The 21,582-nt window shown below is 35.9% G+C and overlaps 1 protein-coding gene across 24 annotated transcripts in view; it reads left to right on the forward strand.

The window, feature by feature from the left end:
• The window catches only part of vps50 (VPS50 EARP/GARPII complex subunit), a 305,358-nt gene that overhangs the window by 274,301 nt on the left and 9,475 nt on the right, over positions 1-21,582 (forward strand). For all 24 annotated transcript variants that reach the window (XR_015515668.2, XR_015515667.2, XR_015515669.2 and 21 more), the window contains 1 exon segment: positions 14,159-14,280. Coding sequence is in view for 4 of the 24 variants with exons in the window: in NM_001365104.2 (NP_001352033.1) it covers positions 14,159-14,280 (122 nt within the window). In the remaining 20 variants the exon portion in view is untranslated.

The raw sequence follows: 21,582 nt of genomic DNA on the forward strand, positions 1-21,582 counted from the left end.
TATCCCCCTTAAATAAATAAGATAGATAAATAGACATAGATAGATAGATAGATAGATAGATAGATAGATAGATAGATAGATAGATAGATAGATAGATAGATAGATAGATAGATAGATAGATGGATGGATGGATGGATGGATGGATGGATGGATGGATGGATGGATGGATGGATGGATGGATGGATGGATGGATGGATGGATAGATGGATAGATGGATAGATGGACGGACGGACGGACGGACGGACGGACAGTTAGTTAGTTAGTTAGTTAGTTAGTTAGTTAGTTAGTTAGTTAGTTAGTTAGTGGAATATATAATTTAATCGGCTATAGAATTAACAACTCCTTCAATAATTTGCATAATTAACAGAACTTCCCAAGTTAAGGCTGGCTTACACAGCTATTGTTTTTATTAATTAATTAATTATTTATTATTATTTTTTTTAATCCTTAATGATTGTAGCCTGTCAGACTGCATGAACATGGCTCCCATGTCACACTGTAAGATCTCAGCTGTCATAATGATGTCGAGTCCATCGACTCGACGTCATTACGATGAGTTTCACTATCCCACAGTCTAAAATGATTTCTCGCAGAAAATGTAAACAATCTGTAGCTGTAATTTTGAACACAGCGTGTGTCAATAATAAAACAAGGAAGATACAAAGCTGTTTTGACATTTCCCCTGGTCATTTAAATTGTCGCATGGATTGCGTCATCAGATTCAGTGATCTTATTGGTTCTTGGATTGAGGCAAATCGCAGTTGTTGTCACACTGCAGGAAAGTGTCTGAAATCCTCTGACACTGCCAATATTTCACTAGAGGAAAACTCTAATCGCAACGACCATTAAGCGGCTGTCTGTGATTATGTCAAACCAACAATCAAAGATCACAGATTTTAGCTTAGGATTTTAGGAATCTTTTGGGATTTTCGTCATTTGTCTCAGTTGACAAAATTGTGGCTAAAATTCCACAGTGTGTGCAGGGCTTCAGCTTAATTAACCAAGTTAAGCCTTAAAATCGCACTTCAGGCTGAATACTAGTGTTTTGCTGAGTAATTAGTATTATGTATTGTCATCATGGTGAAACAAATTCATTATTAGACATTGTTTATTCCAATTTTTTTGTTTGTGTCTTGAAAAAAATCGGATGCCTTACACATCACTTGGGAAATATTATGAAAAATAATTACGATTTTCCAGGAGGGCTAATAATTAACATAATAATAAATTATTAATATTTTAGCAATTTGTCATCAACTGTATTTTTTTACAGGAAATATTATTAATATATTAATAAATATCGTTATAATGTCAATTTTCAAGTAAAGCTATGTGCCATGGTATTAAAAGGTGTCTTAAAATGTCTTAAATTTCAAAAACAAAGTTGTAGGCTTTAAATAGTCTTAAACTCACTGAAATATTGTATTGTAGGTCTTAATTCATTTAAACAGGTCTTTATTTTCTTACTGTATGTTCATGTAAAGCTATACAATCAGGGGCAACACCCAGTCACCAACAATCCATCTCAGTAAAAATTTCAACAAAACTCTATTTTGAACACCATTGACCATTATGGTTTAATTATCTTCACTACAATAACATTTGTTTAAAAAAAAAAATCCATATATGGAATATACAGTAGATTATATATGTTGAGGAACCTGACCTGTAAAGACGGTTAAGATATATTACATTTATAGTAGTTTTTAAAGAGTTTTGTTAAAAAGTTGATATATTCTACTAGAGTTTGCTTGTTTTGACACATTATTTAACGTATGTGGCTAATTATAATTGTTTTTCATTGGTCAAGTAATATCTTTTGTATTGACCTTATTCTAAAATGCAGAAGTGCGCCTGTTTTCGCGCATGACTATACAGACCAAGTAGAATAATACAACAAGGAAATATCAGTTTGCAACATCAAACAGCGAAACGAGCAGTTTTTAATGTCTAAAAATGGATGGAAGTGAATGAGACCGGAAGTCTCGTGCCAAAAAGATTCAAATGGCAGCGCCCGCTTGTCTGCGGATAGGTCAATATTGTATACTGCTGGACCAACCGGGCCTTTAGGAAAAAAAATATTTAGCGTTTAGCTCTGTACAATCTGAAATTCCATTCATAAAGGTCTTAAAAGGGTCTTAAATAGTCCTAAATTTGACTTTGTGAAACCTTCAGAAACCCTGTACTAGCTGATGTTTGTTAACTATTATTTCATCCCATTTTTTTTTATAAAAACACTTGGGACTTCTTTCAGGAAGATTACTCTTACAGATGATTTTCTTTAACATCATCGAGGGATTATCTTTATATTATTAAAACACAATAAAAATACATACAAATAAATTCAATTGCATATTAAGTAATAAAAACAATCGTACTGACAAATGGGTAAACCCTCGTGGTTTAAATGATTTGAAATGTCAATTAGTTAGTCCCGCTCTGCGATCCATAACTTGAGCTTTCATCATAATCTAATCATATTATATATATATATATGTATGCATATAATTTAGCCAATTTCCCATTATTATCAGCCTTTAGTTTCTAAATGAACTGCAGTGTTGGCACAGCAGATAAATGATCATCGAGTCAAGTGCTTCGTCATTCACAGTGGACCCCATGTTGTTGAACTGATGCCCACTCACACAGCTGCATGTCTAAAGTGAGATAATTCAGGTTAAGTGCTGCTCCTCTGGGTGCAGCGGTGGAGCCGAACTGTTGAATGAAAGCCCAGTACATCCGTCGCTGTCCCCGTCATCGCCTCACATGCAGTACTTCACTAATACACAGAAATTCTATGATACAATATACTGGACCAACTGTGATTTACACTACACTTTCAGAAATAATGGTATGAGAGGTATTTTTTTTCAAAAGGTACATGTTTTTGCTTCAAGGGTTCATATTGGAATTTCAATCTAAACCTTTGTACTTTTTAGGTAATAATATGTACCCTTGAGGAATTAATAAGGACCATTTAGTTACAAATGTATAGTTATAGGTAAGGTAAAAGTATAGTTAAAGAAAATAAAGGTCTCATACCTTTATTTCTAAGAGTGTAAAGCAAACGAACATGTGTAGGGTGCTAAACAACTTTTTTGAAGTCGGCTTTTATGTGATTAAGTCTGTGTGAACTGGAAGTTGCTGAGACTTTTGGTTCAGTATGTTGATGTACTTTTATCTAAAACTGAACATTTAGTAGAAGGCTTAGGTTTCTTTTGTGCATCATATAAACTAATGGTAAGAAGCAAACTACTGGTAAGAATCATGTGGTTAAGAAAATTGTGGCTGAAGCTGTTAAACTGACATTAACAGAGAAGCACCATAACTCCAAATGTGGAAACAAATGGGCAGACTTTGATTGAAGATTACTTGAACAAACATTTATTATTATTATTATTATTATTAGTTTGCACTGATTAATTAATTGCTAGAGATTAAAAATGTGAACTAGCAAAATAAACATTGTAAACTTTGATTTCAAACAGACTTTACAGTAGGGTTGATGTGGAATAGCCGCTGGTGATTTCATCAATAAAACTGATGCTAATTATTTGCAGCATGCCACAATTTGCTATTTATTTGCTGGAAAATAATATATACAAATGCCTTTAGACAGCTAGCATCTATGTTTTTGTTTAAGCCATATTCTTAGAATAACTTGAAATGTTATGAAATATTCGCATCTGATGGCACATTGAGGTCGGAAGTGGGACATTTCACTTCTCAATTATCTCACTTTCCCACCTCAAAATCTGTCTGGAACGCAGAATAATTAGGGGCCGTTCTCACTGAAGCATTTTAACGCAAGGACGCGATGCTTGTTAAAGTTTTTTAGCACCTCCTACACCATAATGATTTCATTTCATTTTCTTGTCGGCTTAGTCCCTTTAATAATCCGGGGTCGCCACAGCGGAATGAACCGCCAACTTATCCAGCAAGTTTTTACGCAGCGGATGTCCTTCCAGCCGCAACCCATCTCTGGGAAACATCCACACACACATTCACACACACTCTCATACACTACGGATGTATTCACCTGTACAGCATGTCTTTGGACTGTGGGGGAAATCGGAACACCCGGAGGAAACCCACGCGAAGGCAGGGAGAACATGCAAACTCCACACAGAAACGCCAACTTAGCCGAGGTTCGAACCAGCGACCTTCTTGCTGTGAGGCGACAGCACTACCTACTGCGCCACTGCCTCGCCACCATAATGACTTGCTACTGTAAACAAAACTTGCAATATTCGCCCTGCCTCGGAGTTCTTCTGATTAGTCCACTGCTTTGGAACTGATATTGAAGAACCACTAAGGCTGCATTTACACTGCAGATCTTGATGGTCATTTCTAATTTTGTAACTATATCTGATTTTTTTGATGACCTGCTTACATCATCGATTAAAAGAAATAAAGAGCTTTTTTCACAGACATATTCACCAAAGGGGATGACGCCACTGTGTGCCCACAACAAACTGCCATGATTGATTTGTTTACCCAAAGGTTGCTAGTTAGCTTTCCTCATGGAGATTTTTATTCTTCCTCCATTTTTCCTCCCGCCTAATGACTGCGCCTCACGAATTCCCCCCGATTGAAAGATCACGGGTATCAATTATTTGTCAGGATCTGAATTATTTAAGCGGTCAGGCTTTGGGAGTCGCATACAAAATCCGACGGCCAAGTTTAAGAGCGCTAAAAAGTGATCCCATATCTCATTTAAGCATCAGCAGACCGACGGCGTCTCATTCCTTTGCGTGTCCAGATCTCTTCTGTAACCTCCGCTCATTAGCCTATATGAATTTTGCATGGGGTTTGGGAAATTTTGAATGGCTGACGCATATATTGAGACCCCCCCCCCCCAAAAAAAAGACTCTGAGAGCAGATGGGCCTTCACAATTGAATTATCTCTTTGGCTTATATTCTGAGGAAGCTCGCTGAATTCTGAAATATGCATAATCATGCGGATTTGCATAAGTTCCTGATTTGAGCTGCAGAGTTTTAGCGGGGAATGTAATGGAGCTTGGCTGCTAATGAAGAAATGAGGCTCACCTTTGTGCGCCCGCAGAGCTGAGTGAAGTCGCTGTGCCCGTTTCTCCCGCTGTCGGCGTTGTAACCCCGTGCCAAGTCTGTTTGTTGAAGCCAATTTGTCTGGATGCGCCAAGCCGACTGAATTAATCATGCCACTGTGGAAATGCTGCAGTGACTCATATTGACTCTCTCTTTATTTCAAATTACCATGAAAATGACGTCCAGGTGCATAAAGGACACTTGCTTATACGTTTTAATAAATGTCACAATTAGTTGCCTATGTTATAAAGTACTTAGAAACGCGCTGTTGATGTTTCTAACTGCTATGGACTCAGTGAACCAGTGCTTTTTTTATGTCGAGTAAAGTAAGCTGCTCTTTTTGTGTTTTTGTTGTTGTTTGCTTACAAGAATTGTTGAAAATTCTGTCATATTTTATGCATTTATGCTTTTAGTCAATGTTTGAAGAAGTTTTCAACTGTTTTTGTCTGTAACAAAGACAGTTTAACTGGACATTGAATGGAAAAAAAAATTTCAACATTAAATATTTTCTTTTTTTGTAGCTTAATCAAAAAAAGTTAGTCTGAGTTGGATCAAACCACTGATGAACAGACACTGCACTATAAAAAAACAAAGTTGACTCAACTTAAAATTTTAAGGCAACAAACTTCAGAAAATTTTGGAGTAAACTCAAACAGGTTTCCTGAAATCAGTTTTGATTCAACTTCTTTTTTTTTTTTTTTTACATTGTTTGAGCTTTGTGGCTTACAGTGGTGGTCCCCAACCGCCAGTAGCGGACTAGTACCAGTCTGTGGATCAATTGTTACTGGGCCGCTCAAAAAAAATAATTTAATTACTTCGGTTTTATTTATTATCTGAGTCTAAATGATCTTTTATTATTTAAAAATCTTTTTATTTAAAAAAAATGACCATATTTCCTCGGTTTTTCTCATGATTATGACAAAAGAAGTTGTATTTTCATGATCACTCTTTGATTTTTTTTATGATCTAGACAAAAAAGGTTGTTTTCTTGTGATCTCGACAAAAAAGCAACAACTGCAAAACAACTTTTTGTTATTTTGCAGTTGCACTTTTAGTCATGATCATGAAAAATATATATTTTTGTTTTGCCAAGATCGTGAGAAAATTAAGTTGTAATCATGAGAAAACACCCTTTTTTTGTCGAGATCACAAGAAATCATTTTGTCAAAATCATGAGAAAATTAAGTCATGGTCATAAAAAAATGTATTTTTGTTATTTCGAAATCATTAGAAAATTAAGTTGTTTTCACCAGAAAACCTCTTTTTTTGCCAGGATCATGGAAAAATAAAGTCATGATCACAACAGAACTACTTTTTTATGTCAAGATTACAAGAAAATTAAGTCATGATTACAAAAAAAACACCTTTTTTGTTGAGATCATGAAAAAATTTAGTCTTTATTACGAAAAAAAAAAATTATGTCATGTCGAGATCATGAGAAAATTTCACAAGAAAACAACTTTTTGTGGAGATCATGAAGAAATTAAGTCGTAATGCCAAGAAAGCAACTTTTTAAATACTGTGATCACGAGAAAACTTTTTTTTTGAGATTGTGAGAAAATTAAATTGTGATCATGAGAAAATGACTTTTTGTTGTGTCGAAATCATAAGAAAATTAAGTGATGATCATGAGAAAACAACTTTTTGATATCTTGAGATGTCCTGAAAATCAGGTTTGTTGCCTTAAAATCTAAAGTTGAGTCAACTTTTTTTTACATTTTTTTTTTTACAACCCCCAGGCCGCGACTAGTACCAGTCTGTGGATCAATTGTTACTGGGCCGCACAAAAAAAAAACATTAATTACTTCAGTTTTATTTATTATCTGAGTCTAAATGATCTTTTATTATTTAAAAATCTTTTATTTTGAAAAATGACCATATTTCCTTGTTTTTCCTCATGATCATGACAAAAGAAGTTGTTTTCTCATGATCAATACTTAATTTTTTTATAATCTGGACAAAAAAAGTTGTTTTCTTGTGATCTTGACAAAAAAGCAACAACTGCAAAACAACTTTTTTATTTTTTTTTTTAGACCACGAGAAAATTAAGTCGTGATCATGAAAAAAATATTTTTTTTTTAATGCCAAGATCATGAGAAAATTAAGTCATGTCAAGGAAAAAAAATCATTCATGATCACGAGAAAACACCTTTTTTGTTGAGATTATGAGAAAATTAAGTTGTGTTTACAAGAAAACAACTTTTTGTGGAGATCATGAAGAAATTAAGTTGTAATCCCAAGAAAACAACTTTTTTAATATCCTGATCACAAGAAGATTTTTGAGATCGTGAGAAAATTAATTTGTGATCACGAGAAAATGACTTTTTGTTATGTCGAGATCATAAGAAAATTAAGTCATGATCATGAGAAAACAACTTTTTGATATCTTGAGATCACAAGAAAGTCATGATCATGAGAAATGGCCCTTTAGGACTTCCGTAAGAAATACAAAGTTTCATTGATAGAAAAATACAAGGAAGAGAAAGGAATAGGGAGAGATTAAGGAAACATGGAAAGCAGTTTTATTTTTAAAGCAGGATGCAGTTGGAGAGATTAGTTTCCAGCTGTCTCTTGGATATTATCAAGGATTTAGCATTTCGGATGGAGTTTGGAGGTGGAGGTGGGAGGATAGAGATCCTGGCTGTACTGTTAGCATCATAACATCAATGTCTTGAAGTTGACGTGATATGCCAGTTCAGAGGGGTTTAGAGAGATGTGATTTGAGCTCTCTTGTGTTTGTTGAAAACCAATAGCACCGCAGCAATTTTGAGCTTTTGTAGAGATTTGATTGCACATGATGAAAGTCCAGCCAGACCCTGCAATAATCTTGAGAAATTACAAAGGCCTTGACAAGAAGTTGTTCAGTTCATCATTTTGTCTTTAACCCGTGGACACGACAGACAATAGAGTATTTCTTTGATATTTTTTCACTTCTATGTAACACAAAAAAAATATATATATATACACTGTTAAGAATTTCTGTAAATTACACAGTAGTTAACTTTAATATGAACTGTATTTCACTGTAGGACTGTTATGAAGTATGTTACTGTATTTTAAAGATGCATTGTGAAAATTACTGTATATTTTATGGTAAAGATGAAATACATACTGAAAATACATAAACAGCAAGATAAATGGTGCTGTAAATGAAAAACATTTTTTTTGCTGTAAGTGATTTACAGTAAGTTACTGGTGAACTGCTCCCAGTAAGTTACTGTAGATTATACAGGAAATTCTTATAAGTGCACTGTATACTTTTAAATAAATAAGATTAAGTGGGTGTGACGGCTTATATGCACCAACACATTTTACACCCTAAATAAAGTTAGAAAAGCAGCCGAAAGGTTAATTCCACACTATTAGGAGCTCATTTCAGAAGCTGTTCCAAAGCTTGCACAAAGTAAATGAGATTTTTCTGTGCTTTGCTTTCTCTGTGGATTGATTTAGGAGAATGATACTGTGACCATTACGAACTAATACTAATGGCAGCTCAGAAGTTGCATTTCAGGCTACATCCACACAAATCTAGAGCTCTCCCTATCCACTTGTTCGAAAAAAGTAATTCTATAAATATGGAGTTGTTTCAAAAAAGGTCTGCGTACACAACACCACAGAAACTGACAAAACATGTCAAACCAGTACGTGTCCTATAAAAAAGGTTGGGTTCCGCGCAATCGATTTGCATTAGGGCAACACAAAAAAATTTGGTTAACTGATTACGTGGATTGAAAGTGAAACAATTAAGTTGTCCCCCAAACATGGTTCTTACGGTCCTGGAAAACCTTGAAAAGTCATGAAATTTCAAAAAGGCATTCATGGTCCTTTAAAAGGGAAATGAAGCACTCAGTCAAGTATACATTATTTTGCGAATTGAATAGTATTTTAATGAATATATAATAAACAAACTCAATTAATGTAACCATTTAGCAGAAAACAACACTATAGATTTTAGACCTAGGGCGCCGCCATCTTGCAATATTGCTGTGTCTGACGTCACAGGGTTGGTTCCGTTCCCTCAGCTGAACAGATACAATGGAAGTAATGGACCGAGCACGGAGACTGCAAAACTTAATTTAACCCAATGCGTGAAGTTGTGGACGTGGCTACTTCACGCAAAGTACTGCAATTTGTCACCCGCAGTCTACTGCGGCTGTAACATTTCTGTGCTTTATGCAATAGCCACCAGGTGGTGCAAAGAAACAACCGCTTTTCTGTAGACTTAGTTGTCCTGCGTGTTTAGCAGCCTGATCTCACGAGAAAACGCAAGTATTTACCGTTTTGCCAGTTTAGTGGCTAATTCATACGAATTCGTACGAGTTCAGTCGTACGAGATTGTACAATTTTAAAAAGGAGACGTGGCACCTAACCCCACCCCTAAACCCAACCATCATTAGGGGAAGAGCAAATCATACTAAAATGTATGAATTAGATCATACGAATTTATACGAATTAGCCACTAAATCAAAAAGTTACGAATTGCCGGGAGATTGTGTTGTGTTTAGATGCATGAACAGCATTTGTGTGCGAGAGCGCTCGATTTAGCTCCCTCGATGCCTCAAGCGGCCGGGTTTCTTTATTTACTTATTTTGGAGATAAAATATACATAATAGTATTCACATATGAATAAGACAGAAAGACATAAAACTTTGCAAATTATGTGTCCACTTTTGAGGGCTCAACACATATTCATAGATCTGGATAAAATAGCCTAAGCGATATTAAAATCATTTAAAGATATACAAATATCGAATTAAAAAAACATTAAATAAACCAACCTAAAAACCTAAAATGAATGAAACTGTTTTAAGCCATTTTGAACTTTAATTTTACAAAGGCCTATCTGAAAAAAAGGTTTTAGATATTTTCTAAAAATGAAAACAACGGAATTTATAATAATTTTTTTATTTTTAAATAAATATTATTTATAAAATATTTGGATATGAGGATACTAATCAAATCGTGCAAAAAGAGCTTTTTTTTACAAACAGATTGGAAAAACTGCAGGTACAGTAAAAATGTGTTCTATGACATCAAACAAGTGTTTATGTTTATTATATAACGTGGTAAAAATTAAAAATATAATTATAGTATAGTATGTTTACACTGTATAGTACAACATGGCGTTTTCTGCTAAATAGTTACATTAATCGTATGTTATATATAAAATTTACATTAAAGGGGAATCCAGTTTACAAAATATTGTAAACTTGACTAAGTGCTTCATTTCCCCTTTAAAACAGCTTGAATATTTTTGAAAATTAGGTTAGAAACATGATTAGCGTTATGATTAATATTAAAACATATGTTATCATGACTTACTGATCGATTTTACTTTGAAAAAAAAGTGTACAGTGTGGGTTAAACCTGTCTGTGGCTTTTCATCAATCAGCACAAAGGTGCAATAAACTATTTTTATTTTCTTTGCACCGCAAGATTTATTATAAAAACTGTTCATCCTTTCGGTTCACATTACTTCAACACTTATCAACATGATCGAGAGCGAATCGTCTGATCTATGTTTTCTGCGATTAGTTTCTCGGTATGAATTCTTACACTGTCTCTCGCTGAGGCTATAAATTACAACTGGATACTAAGAAACGGAGATCTTCAGAGCAGAACTTGTGTTCTCTTGAACCCATATTTCAGAGTTGTAAAATAAACGGGATGTTTTAAAAAATTAATCCAGAAGATTAAAAGCAGACAAACAGCCCGGGTAACTTGCACAGCAGTTTTAGTGCTTTTGGGTTTGTGTCAACATTCAAGGTGCAAGATCACGGTACATGTAGTCCTTGGCTCTCAAACGGGCCGTATGTCATTGTGTTAAGAAAGTTAAGGGTGGGTTTTCCTGTCACAAGTGAAAGAGAAATGGGCTCAAGCACAGCTGAATCAACACCTCCATGAGCAGCCGGCTTATACGGTGCAGGTTTTTTGTACGTGGCACGATTTTATCGAGACATCTGCACCACAGAAATTTGGAGATCGTTTCTTTGTACAACCTGAATCCTGTAGGTTTGTCAGTCTGTGCTGCCAATTTGACTCTAGTGAGTATTTATAGACCTCTGTTTCCGTTGCTCGACTCGAGGATTAATTTACACATTTGGTGGGATTTCTGTGACATGTTAAAATAAAACCTTTTTTTTTTTTTTTAGCCTGTTTGTGACCTCCCATCCAGATGGATCCAGTGCTGTTCATGCTGGGATAGTTAAGATGAATGATTAACAGTAAGCACCGTACACAAAGGTGGACATGTCTATAGCTGTTAACATCCAAAGATGAAACGGACAGAAACTGGAATATGGCTTAAAACATTATCGAATAAATAGCTGTTTCCATCCTGTGAGTCAAAGAGAACAAAATCAACACTTCCTGATAGACTGGTGCCAAATATCAAGAAAAATTAACCACTTTGAATGATCTCAGACTAGTTTCTTGAACATGACAATGAGTTCACTGTACTTAAATGCCCTTCACAGTCACCAATTGAGCATCTTTTGGATCTGGTGGTACTGGAGATTTACATTATGGATGCGAACTGTGTAATGCTATCATCTCAATATGGAGAAAAGTTTCTGATGAATATTTCCAGTACCTTGTTAAATCTATGCCATGAAAGCGAAATTTCCAGTTCTGAAGGCGAAAGGGGGTCAACCCTGTATTTGTAAGGTGTACCTAATAAAGTGGCCAGTGCATGTATATCAGTGATCAAATTAAAGTGGTTGGTGGGATGAACTTGGTATTATCTGTTATAATACTTGGTATTATACGTTCAGAGGCATCTTTTTTGGCCACTTGTGTTGGCATTTTGTTTAGACACTATCCTCTAGGCTCTACATCCATTTTGCGAACAGGGATGTGCTTGACAAAAAAAGTAAAATCTTTAGTAGCTGTTTGAATTGATTCAGTATATGAACACTGCAAAAGCAATCGGATCAAATGTGTTTTTTACTGCCAGTGGTCGAAAGTGGACAATTACAGATTGTCAGAAAGTATCCACTTCTGATCAGATTGAAGAAACACTTCTTAAATGTTTAGTTTACCCCCCAAAATGAATTCACATTTATTGGCCCTCAAGATGTTTCCAGACTAAATTAGTTTCTTGAAGAATGATGGTAACCAGACATTAGTCATTTACTTCCATATACTCTCAGAAATAATGGTACAATAGCTGTCACTAAGGTGGTACACTTTCTAAAGGGACCTTTTGGTACTTTTTAGTGAGAACATATGTATCTTTAAGGTACAATATGGACTCTTTGGCTACTTATATATAACTTTAAGGTACCAATATGGAAAAATATAGGCAATCGTACCAAAAAATAAATAAATTTGCAGTGCAGAACATCATGTATTTTTTATTAATACTTTGCACTTTAGCCACGGGAACTTTAAAACATTAGATATGGTCATATTGCCTTTTCCCAACTTGTTAGCATTCGGAATGTGCAGCCACAGGTCCATGTATTAGCCATGACTGTCCACAAACCAACCGCAAAATGACCAAAACAAAATTTCAGATGTTTTACAATGTGTTTGATTTACTGATTTGTCTATTTTTGCAATCTCATCGGGCTCATTTTTGGTTATAACGCTTTTGTACCATTATAAAAGACAGTGTAGCAAAAAAAAAAAAAAAATGTAATCGTCCCCAAAAAAACTCAAATTTCTTGCAGTGCAAAACATCGTGTGTTTTTTTGTTTATACTTAGCACTTTAGCCACAGGAACGTTAAAACATTAGATATGGTCTCATAGCTCTTTTCTGACTTGTTAGCAGTCACAATGCGCAGCTGCAGGTGTTTGTCTCAGCCATGACTGTCCACAAACCAACGGCAGAATGACCAAAACAACATTTCATATGTTTTACAATGTGTTTGATCTACTGGTTTGACCATTTATGCCATCTAAGGGGCCGATCACACCGAACGTGTTTTATGCGTCGAGAGGCGCCTTTTTTAAAGCGTTTACTAATCGTCAAGAGTGTTTTGCGTGCTGCTTATGCGCCCTGCATGCCTTGCGTTTTAACCGCCTGCTGCCCCTCACGTTTTTGCCCTTGCGCACCGTGTGCACGCAGTTGAAAAAGTCAACTGTGATAAAGCATGTTACGTCAGTTGCGTCTCATTCATTCTCCAATCAAATGAAAGCAGAGGCGGGGTTTCTGTTGAGGTGCCTGCAGTGTTTGTGTTGTCAAGCCAACAACGGGGACTTTTCAAGATGGAGGAGAGACTTTTGATTGCTGTTTTAAGTTATCCAGAGTTGTATGACTTCACAAATTTTTTATTTTACAATGATATTAAATATTAAAATTATATTAATATCAACAGCAACACTTCTGCACAATACCCAACTCATTCAGTCATTGCCTTGGGACATAAAAAATCAAACCGCGCTTCTTTTAAAAAAAGTAATGTGGTGCATCTCGCGTTATTGGAACGTAAAGGCCCATCCAGTGTAATCTGCCCTTATGGTGCTCATTTTTGTTATAACGCTTTTGTACCGTTATATCGGAGAGTGTAGAAAGGAAAATATATGCAATCGTTCCCCCAAACCAAAAAGTTGGGCTTTAGCCACTGGAACTTCAAAACATTAAATATGGTCTTATAGCCCTTTCCTGACTTGTTAGCAGTCACAATGCGCAACCGCAGGTCTTTTTCTCAGCCATGACTGTCCACAAACCGACTGCAGAGCTTCTGTTTTTCAGCAGCTTTTGTTTCCACAATAATGCCCCTTGTATGTCTTTGTATTATCTTTTGGAGGAAGCCTGTGTCATTGCTGGTTAAATAAAAGTAACTTTGGGTCTAAATTTGAATTAATCGACAAAAAGGTCTTTAATATAAGAATTAATGGTGCAAATACCAGTAAACTGACTACTTCAAACCTTAGTAAATCTCGTTGCTTGATTCGTGTAAAATCTTGTGTCTGTGAAGGACAAATACGCAAAGGTCATGATGAAAATAAATGGGGACTTACTGTACACTAGTTTAGACATCAAAAACAAGCTCATCTCATGCTTAGTTGTGTATATATACAAGTCACCCAGACTAAAATGAGTGTCATGACATTGACCCTGATTCCATCAACTGTTTTGTGCAGGAGTTTGAGAAGTTTAACCTGAGGCTGGGAGATGTGTCAAAGATCGTGCGGATTCCTCTGCCTGTGTCTAATGTGTTATGGGAGCACTGCATCCGTCTGGCCAACAGGACATTAGTGGAGGGGTAAGTGTGACCACCTGCTCTTTGATTGATGTCTATACAGCACAGTTTTCTCACTGGCCATTACTAAGCACTCCACACTTCCTCTAACAATGAAAATAGCTTACAGGATCACAAACAGTCTCTGAGTTCTGCAGTAATGGCCTCCTATTACTTTTTTAGTGTCACTTCATATTTGGTAATATTGCGGAATATGGGTTTTACAGTTCTTCGTACAAAATGAGGATGTTAGTTTTTTGCTGGTGTTTATTTTTATATAAATGCATTTATTTCGTGTATTTACAGTTAGCCATTTATTTATTCACTTACTTTTGTTTTGTTTTGTTTTTTGTTTTGTTTTGTTTTTGGCTTGTTTCTTTTTTGTTTGTTTAGTTTTTTGTTTTGTTTTTGCTTTGTTGTTTTGAATTGTTTGTTTTTGTTTTGTTTCTTTGCTTGTTTGTTTGTTTTGTTTTTTGTATTGTTTCTTTGCTTGTTTGTGTTTTGTTTTTTGTTTGTTTATTTGTTTCTGTTTTGTTTATTTTCCTATTTGTTTTGTTTTTTGGCTTGTTTGTTTGTTTAGTTTTTTGTTAGTTTTTTGTTTGTTTTTGTTTTGTTTGTTTTTTTTTATTTCTTTGCTTGTTTTTTACATTTAGCTTTTTGATTGTTTTGTTGTTTTGGTTTGTTTGTTTGTTATTTTGTTTGTTCATTTTTTGGTTTGTTTGGTTTAGTTTTTTGTTGTATTTTTTGTTTGTTTTTTTGTTTGTTTAATTTTTGTTTTGTTTGTTTGTTTAGTACTTGTTTGTTTTGCTTTTTGGATTGTTTGTTTTTTGTTTAGTTTTTGTTGTTTCACGTATAAATCCCTAGTATATTTAACATAATTTCCTATCTCTCTATTAGGTTATGCATTAATTTATTTAGACAGACATAGATAACAGACAGACAGACAGACAGACTAGATAGATAGATAGATAGATAGATAGATAGATAGATAGATAGATAGATAGATAGATAGATAGATAGATAGATAGATAGATAGATAGATAGATAGATAGATAGATAGATAGATAGATAGATAGATAGATAGATAGATAGATAGATAGATAGATAGATACTTTGTTATTCCACTTACTTCTATTTGTATTTGCATTTGTATATACATTTTGGCCTTGTTTCCAGTTAGATACTTAAAGGCAACCTAAGATGCCAATGTTTTGCTTGGTATTATTGGTATCAGGCTTTATTTGGTTAACGCCAAGCACTTCACTTTCAGGCCAAAAAGCTCAGGTTTAGTCTCTTCAGACCACAAAATATTCCTCCAAAAAATGTCATGTTTTGTCAAATGGCTTCGAGCAAATTCCAAGCGTGACTTCATGTTGGCTCATCTCAAAATCACTTTCCTCTTGCTGGTCTCCCATTAGATGTCAAGTGCTCAAACTCGTGCAGAAGTCTAGACATTTTCCCCCCTTTCAGCCAAACTGCTCTGGAATGTCATGTAGTATCTGGCATCTTGTTCATTTTCCTTATAAATGCGCTTTTTGTTTTGTAAGATTTGCTGACCTTAGAAGTGCTTGGGTTGTGCCGCGCTCTCTCCGTTTCTCTTTAATGGACGTAGAAGGGTAAAAGCTTTGCCAGTCCTTTTTTTAACATCTACTTTCCTGCTAAAAGCTACTTCTTAAAGTTCCTCAGGCGGATCTCAATTGATTAAATCCACACAAAGTCAATGATATTTATGGTAGGAATGAAAGCAAGTGGGTTCGGATTGAAGCTCACTAGATAATCGAAATTCTCACCTAGTATAGGAGAAAAGGCTACAGTGTACTATATTTATGTTAAAGGCAAATAGCATTTTTAGGCATCACTTAGCTTAAGCCCAGCTGAAGACTGTTAGGTTTTGATAACTTCTAATCAATGCAGTCGCCATTGTCCACTGCCATAAAATAGACTTCTTTGATTTCATCTGGGACTTCCTCCAACAATATATTACATTTTAAAGCAAATATCCAAAAACTCAAACGGCAGCTGTACCGACCTGATGCTTTTAAGCCCCAGCCATATGTCTAAAACCATCAAACCTGAATGAAGGCTTTAGTTTCTCATGTTCTTCATTGCTCTCCTCAACTCTTGGGTGTTTTAAAAGGAGCTTTTTTTTTGGCCTTTTCAATTATGGCTGGCGGTGTATGTTCTGAGGGATGCAAACCCTTTATCAGAAGACATTTGGGGGTGTATAAAATCTTGCGCTATGTCCTGAATGTATTTGATGTAAAGCAAAAAACACAGCAATTTTTGAGCCGCATCATCGATCTTGCGTTTGGATCCACTCTCGTCTTCCCTCCTTCCTGAGGCGCATTCATACTGTAGATTCATCAAATGTCCGTAATGACTGTGTGCCATGAGAGGAATGGCTTTGTTGCTCTCAAATATCTCCACGTATAAATCCATCAGCGCTCTTTATTCTGCCTTCTCGTTTCATCTGCTTGCACCATCCTTCTTGCACCCATCTGCTTGTCTTTAGTCGAGAGCTGTATTATTGTAAATGAACGTCAGGGATGTTTGCGTGGCACGGTGTGACAAGCAATGTACTGTAGAAGTAATGTCTTCTCCAGAGAGCGGTTGTCAACCCGTTCTCGGTATATCATCTTCAATGTGCAGCTTGGCGACTTGAAGCTCTTGTGCTCGTAATCGAGATGTGCTGGAAGCACATTTGACACGACTTGTCAAAGCACTCACAGCTTCTTTACAGTGGAGCTTCAAGTTTCACTGTGAATTTCCAGCCTGATCTCATGAGAAAACGTAAGTATTTTACGTTTTGGCAGTTTAGTGGCTAATTCGTACGAATTTGTACGAGTTCAGTCGTAAGAAAATGTACGATTTTAAAAAGGAGGCGTGGCACCTAACCCCACCCCTAAACCCAACCGTCATTGGGGGATACGCAAATCGTACTAATATGTACGAATTAGATTGTACGAATTTGTACGAATTAGCCACTAAATGAAAAAGTTACGAATTGCCGTGAGATTGTGTTGGGATTTCAGGATGTAGACTGTATTACACAGTATTTAACTGTAATGTGAGCTGTGTTTTACTGTAGGGCAGGTTTGCAGTGCGTTACTGTATTTTAAAGTTGCATTGTGAAAATGACTGTGTTTTACAGTAAAGTTATACAGTACCATAAATATAAATAGAGCAAGATAAATGCTGCTGTGAATGTTAATACAGTATTATGTATTTGCTGTAATTGATTTACAGTAAGTTACTGGAGAACTGCTGCCAGTAAGTTACTATAGATTTTAAAGGAAATTGAGTCAGTGTATAGCCATAGAAATGCGAGAATCAAATGCATCAGGAAAATTCTGATTCTTCTATTAATTATTTCTAGAGCTCAGGAGTGCATAAAGGAGAAACTGCACGCCAGAGGAACAAACAATTGTTCAACAAATGAGAAGCAAGTGCAAGATTTATTGTGCTACAAATAGCACAGGACTTCTGTGGAATGACAATGTGTTCTCAGAATATCTGAGAAGCTGAGAGAAATGTCTGGAAACATATGTTCAGTCTCATCGGGGCTGTGTGATGGCCAGATTGGTGGTTCGGTAAAAATCGCCATTTGGTGGCAATTTCTTTGCATGCTGCTTAACTCCGTTAACATAATAAGTAGAGCTGTGAACCTACACTATTCTCACGGCTCGGTTCGGTTATGATTACCATGGCATCGATTCGGTTCAATTGGATATCTCGGTGCATAACGGTGCTTTCCATACACAGTTTTATATTTTCTTCACAGCAGCAATTCATGTATTAAAATGTATGAATATATTAATATTTATATATGATTTGTAATACAATTTTGTCATTTAATACAAACGGTCAGATTAATAAACTGTACCTTTAAACAACACGCACATTTAGCAAGTAATATAAACTAATATAAATATCCAGCTGGCTTTCTGATCCTTGTCTAGTTCTCTTACACCCCTTTGATTGGTCACACTCTCGACAAAAACGGTTGCGATTGGCTCTTGCGTGCTGCGTTCTTCACAGGTGAGTGATACTGATAAGCGGCAGGCAACAGCGGCGATCACAGCTGATTGATGATAGACATGGTGGAGAAAACTCTGCAGACACGCGCTCGTGTCTGTATCTAGAAGTAACGCTGTAATACAGCCGAGAGGAGAAGAAAAGTCACACCAGCAGGACAAATGGGCCACTGTGTGTGTGTTTGTGTGTGAGAGAGAGAGAGAGAGAGATGGAGTACTTTCATTCTCTCAATCGCTGTGAAATAGGGGCTTCTGCTGTAAATATCAGAGAAAGACTGATCCAGCAAACACACACGCAGTGAAATTGTGCACAGTCAATGAGTTTTAAGTCATTGGTGCGATGTAAATACTCGTGCTCTCCTCCCTCGCGACAGTGCGCAAATGAGATTAATGACGTCAGTACATAATAACTGGTTATAATTATTACAGAACCGATACTGAATTGTCCGCATCTGCATCGCGGTGCACCAAAGAAACAATTAATATTGACACCCCTAATAATAAGGGTCCATTATAACCCATTCTTTTGAGCAATGGTCTCAACCTCAATTCCTGGAGGGCCGCAGCTCTGCATAGTTTAGCTCCAACTCACACCTGCTTAATAGTCTCTAGTAGTATTGAGGACCTTGATCAGCTGAATCAACTGTGTTTGATTAGGGTTAGAGCAAAACTGCAGAGCTGCGGCACTCCAGGAATTGAGTTTGAGGCCTATGCTTACGATTAAATGTAACTATTTTACATATAGTCTGAAAAGTAGCTATTTCGTAAAATTTCAAACAACTTAAGTTATATGAAAACAATTTTTTTTATGATTTTAAACTTTTTATTGATTTTCTTATTTGCAAATAATGCAGATGAATATCAAATACAGAGAATTGACAAAAAGCAGAAAAATAAAACATAAATAAATGGTTGGCAATATTTTAGCCTTAATTATTATTTTGTCTCGTTATATGTTTGCTAGAATTGTGGGTCAAAGAAATTCTGAAATTTTCACCATTTCTCAAAATAAATTTCAAATCTTTCATGTAAACTTTAGGAAAGTTTTTCAAACGCTCCCACTCGTCCTGACTCTGAGATCCACTTAAAGATCAGAGGTCTACTGGAAGTTTTCCAATTTTGACAATCACCTGTCTGCCTAACAGGATACAGTTCTGTATCCACTGTGATATAACATAAAATGTAAGATTTTTAAAAGGTGGTTTCCCCTACCGATAAAAGATGATAAAGAGGCCGATCACACAGAACACACTTTTTGAGTTGCGAGGTGCCTTTTTTGTATGGTTTACTAATGGCTCTGAGTTCTTTGCTTGCAGCTTATGCGCCCTGTGCATCTCACATATTTGCCATTGAACTCTCTGCATCTGCAATAAAAGAGAAAAATGCAGCGCTGAGCATAAAAAGTGTTACATCATTTACGTCTTTTTTCATTCTCCAATCAAATGATGCACAAAAAGTGCATCACACTTCTTTATTTCTTGTCAACAAAAAAGGCAGTGTGGTGCGCCTTGCGTTTTCAGAACGAAAAAGCACTTTTAGTGTAATTGGACACTTGTGCTTCTGCATTGAATATTCACAGCAGATCTGGCACAGCCTTTAACCATTCTCATACTTTTCAATGTAGCCTGACGCAATCCTTGATGTGCACCTCTCAATAAATGTAACTACTGTACACATTGTGGCAACGCATATTGGAGGTGAGCATACATAATTAAATAGTGATAAATTAATATAATTAATATGGTAAAGATATATTTCAGATATATATTTTTTAAACAAGCCAAGCAGATATTAGTATTAGAGGTGCAGTATGTACGTTTAACATGCAGTGGTTGAGCTAGGTATTGTACACTTGGTTCAAAACACACATAAACGCAGGTTGCCAGATTGATGACTCCAGTGCAGTGTGCCAGACTGTCAAGCCTAAATGAGGATTTAAGGCAGATTTAAACCCTGTTCTAAATAAAAGCAAGTGCACACGATAAAAGGAATATTCTCCATATTAAAAGGAGATTTTGTTCAAACCAACACCTGAAATTTATGTATATTGTTGAAATGGCTTCTATTTCTTGCAGCTGAACAACAGGACAAACTGACAATGTTTACATCAGGTACACCTCATGTGCTTTATTCAGTGTTAAATGCTAATAATTGTGAGTTTGAATGCCATTTTACATGACATTTATTGCCATACTACTGAAAGCAGCAGCAGATAGTTCACCTCAGATCTTGAAAATAAAATAAACCGTTTGAAATGGAACTTTAGAACTGTGACAGTGCAAACCAACACATATCAGTGATTCAGGATCTACATTTAATAATGTTAAAGAGATTTTATATGTATTAATTAGATTATAAACCTTACCATTTTGTTGGGAGTGCAGTGAATGCACTATTCTGTGCCTCTGCATGGCTGTATTTAAATTTCTGTTGTGTTTTGTCTGGTGCAAACAGCCCAATTGCTTAACACTGCAAATCTTGTATTGTAGCATATTGTTAGGACACAGGGTTATTATGTAACCTGCTCACCTGATGTTTATGTTCGTAATAGTAATATTTTTTGCTAATTAATAATAACCTCATGTGGAATCTGCATCTCATTTCGGAGGCTGCTACTGTCCACCGGAGGTCACATTTTGGTCAGGGATGGGTACTTTGAGAGCCTTCCTGATTGAATAAACGGAATATGCTGTTTTCCACAAAGGCAACCCGGAGTGCTGAAATACAATTGGCTAAATTGACAGTGGGCGGCTTCAAAGACCAAAACAAAGACAAGATGTTCTGATACGTAACTTACATTTTCAAAGCAGAATATCTGACTTCAGCCTTGTTTTTCAGATAAACAAGAGTGTTCACTTAGCATGTTTCTTAAATATCTGCAGACATATTATAGTTTATTTATGCTTTAAAGGAGTCAAAAACTTACATACAGCACCTCTAACTTTTAGGTTTCGGTAGTATAAACCTCTCTTGTTTGTCAGACTGTAGAGGTGTGTTAGTGAAAGAACTTTTGTCTGTTTAAAAGCCCTTTGTTGGTCAAAACAAAATAAATAGTTTATAAGGGCTTGACCCAGTATAGATTGGTAAGCACCTCCTGGCAGGGTTCAGCGCTGCACCTGCATCAGTATAGGTCAAGGGCCACTTGTTTTAGATTGGCAGAGTACAGTCTTCATATAAAGGGCAGACGGTCTGAAAGAGGTGTTAAAGAGGCTGTCTCTGTCAATCTAGAGCATTCGCCATCCATATGCTTTTTTCGCCTGGACGGTTTTGTTCAGTGATTGCCATTTGCAGC

This window comes from Danio rerio, chromosome 19, assembly GCF_052040795.2.
Source record: "Danio rerio strain M-AB ecotype USA chromosome 19, GRCz13ab, whole genome shotgun sequence".
NCBI classification, from domain to species: domain Eukaryota; kingdom Metazoa; phylum Chordata; class Actinopteri; order Cypriniformes; family Danionidae; genus Danio; species Danio rerio.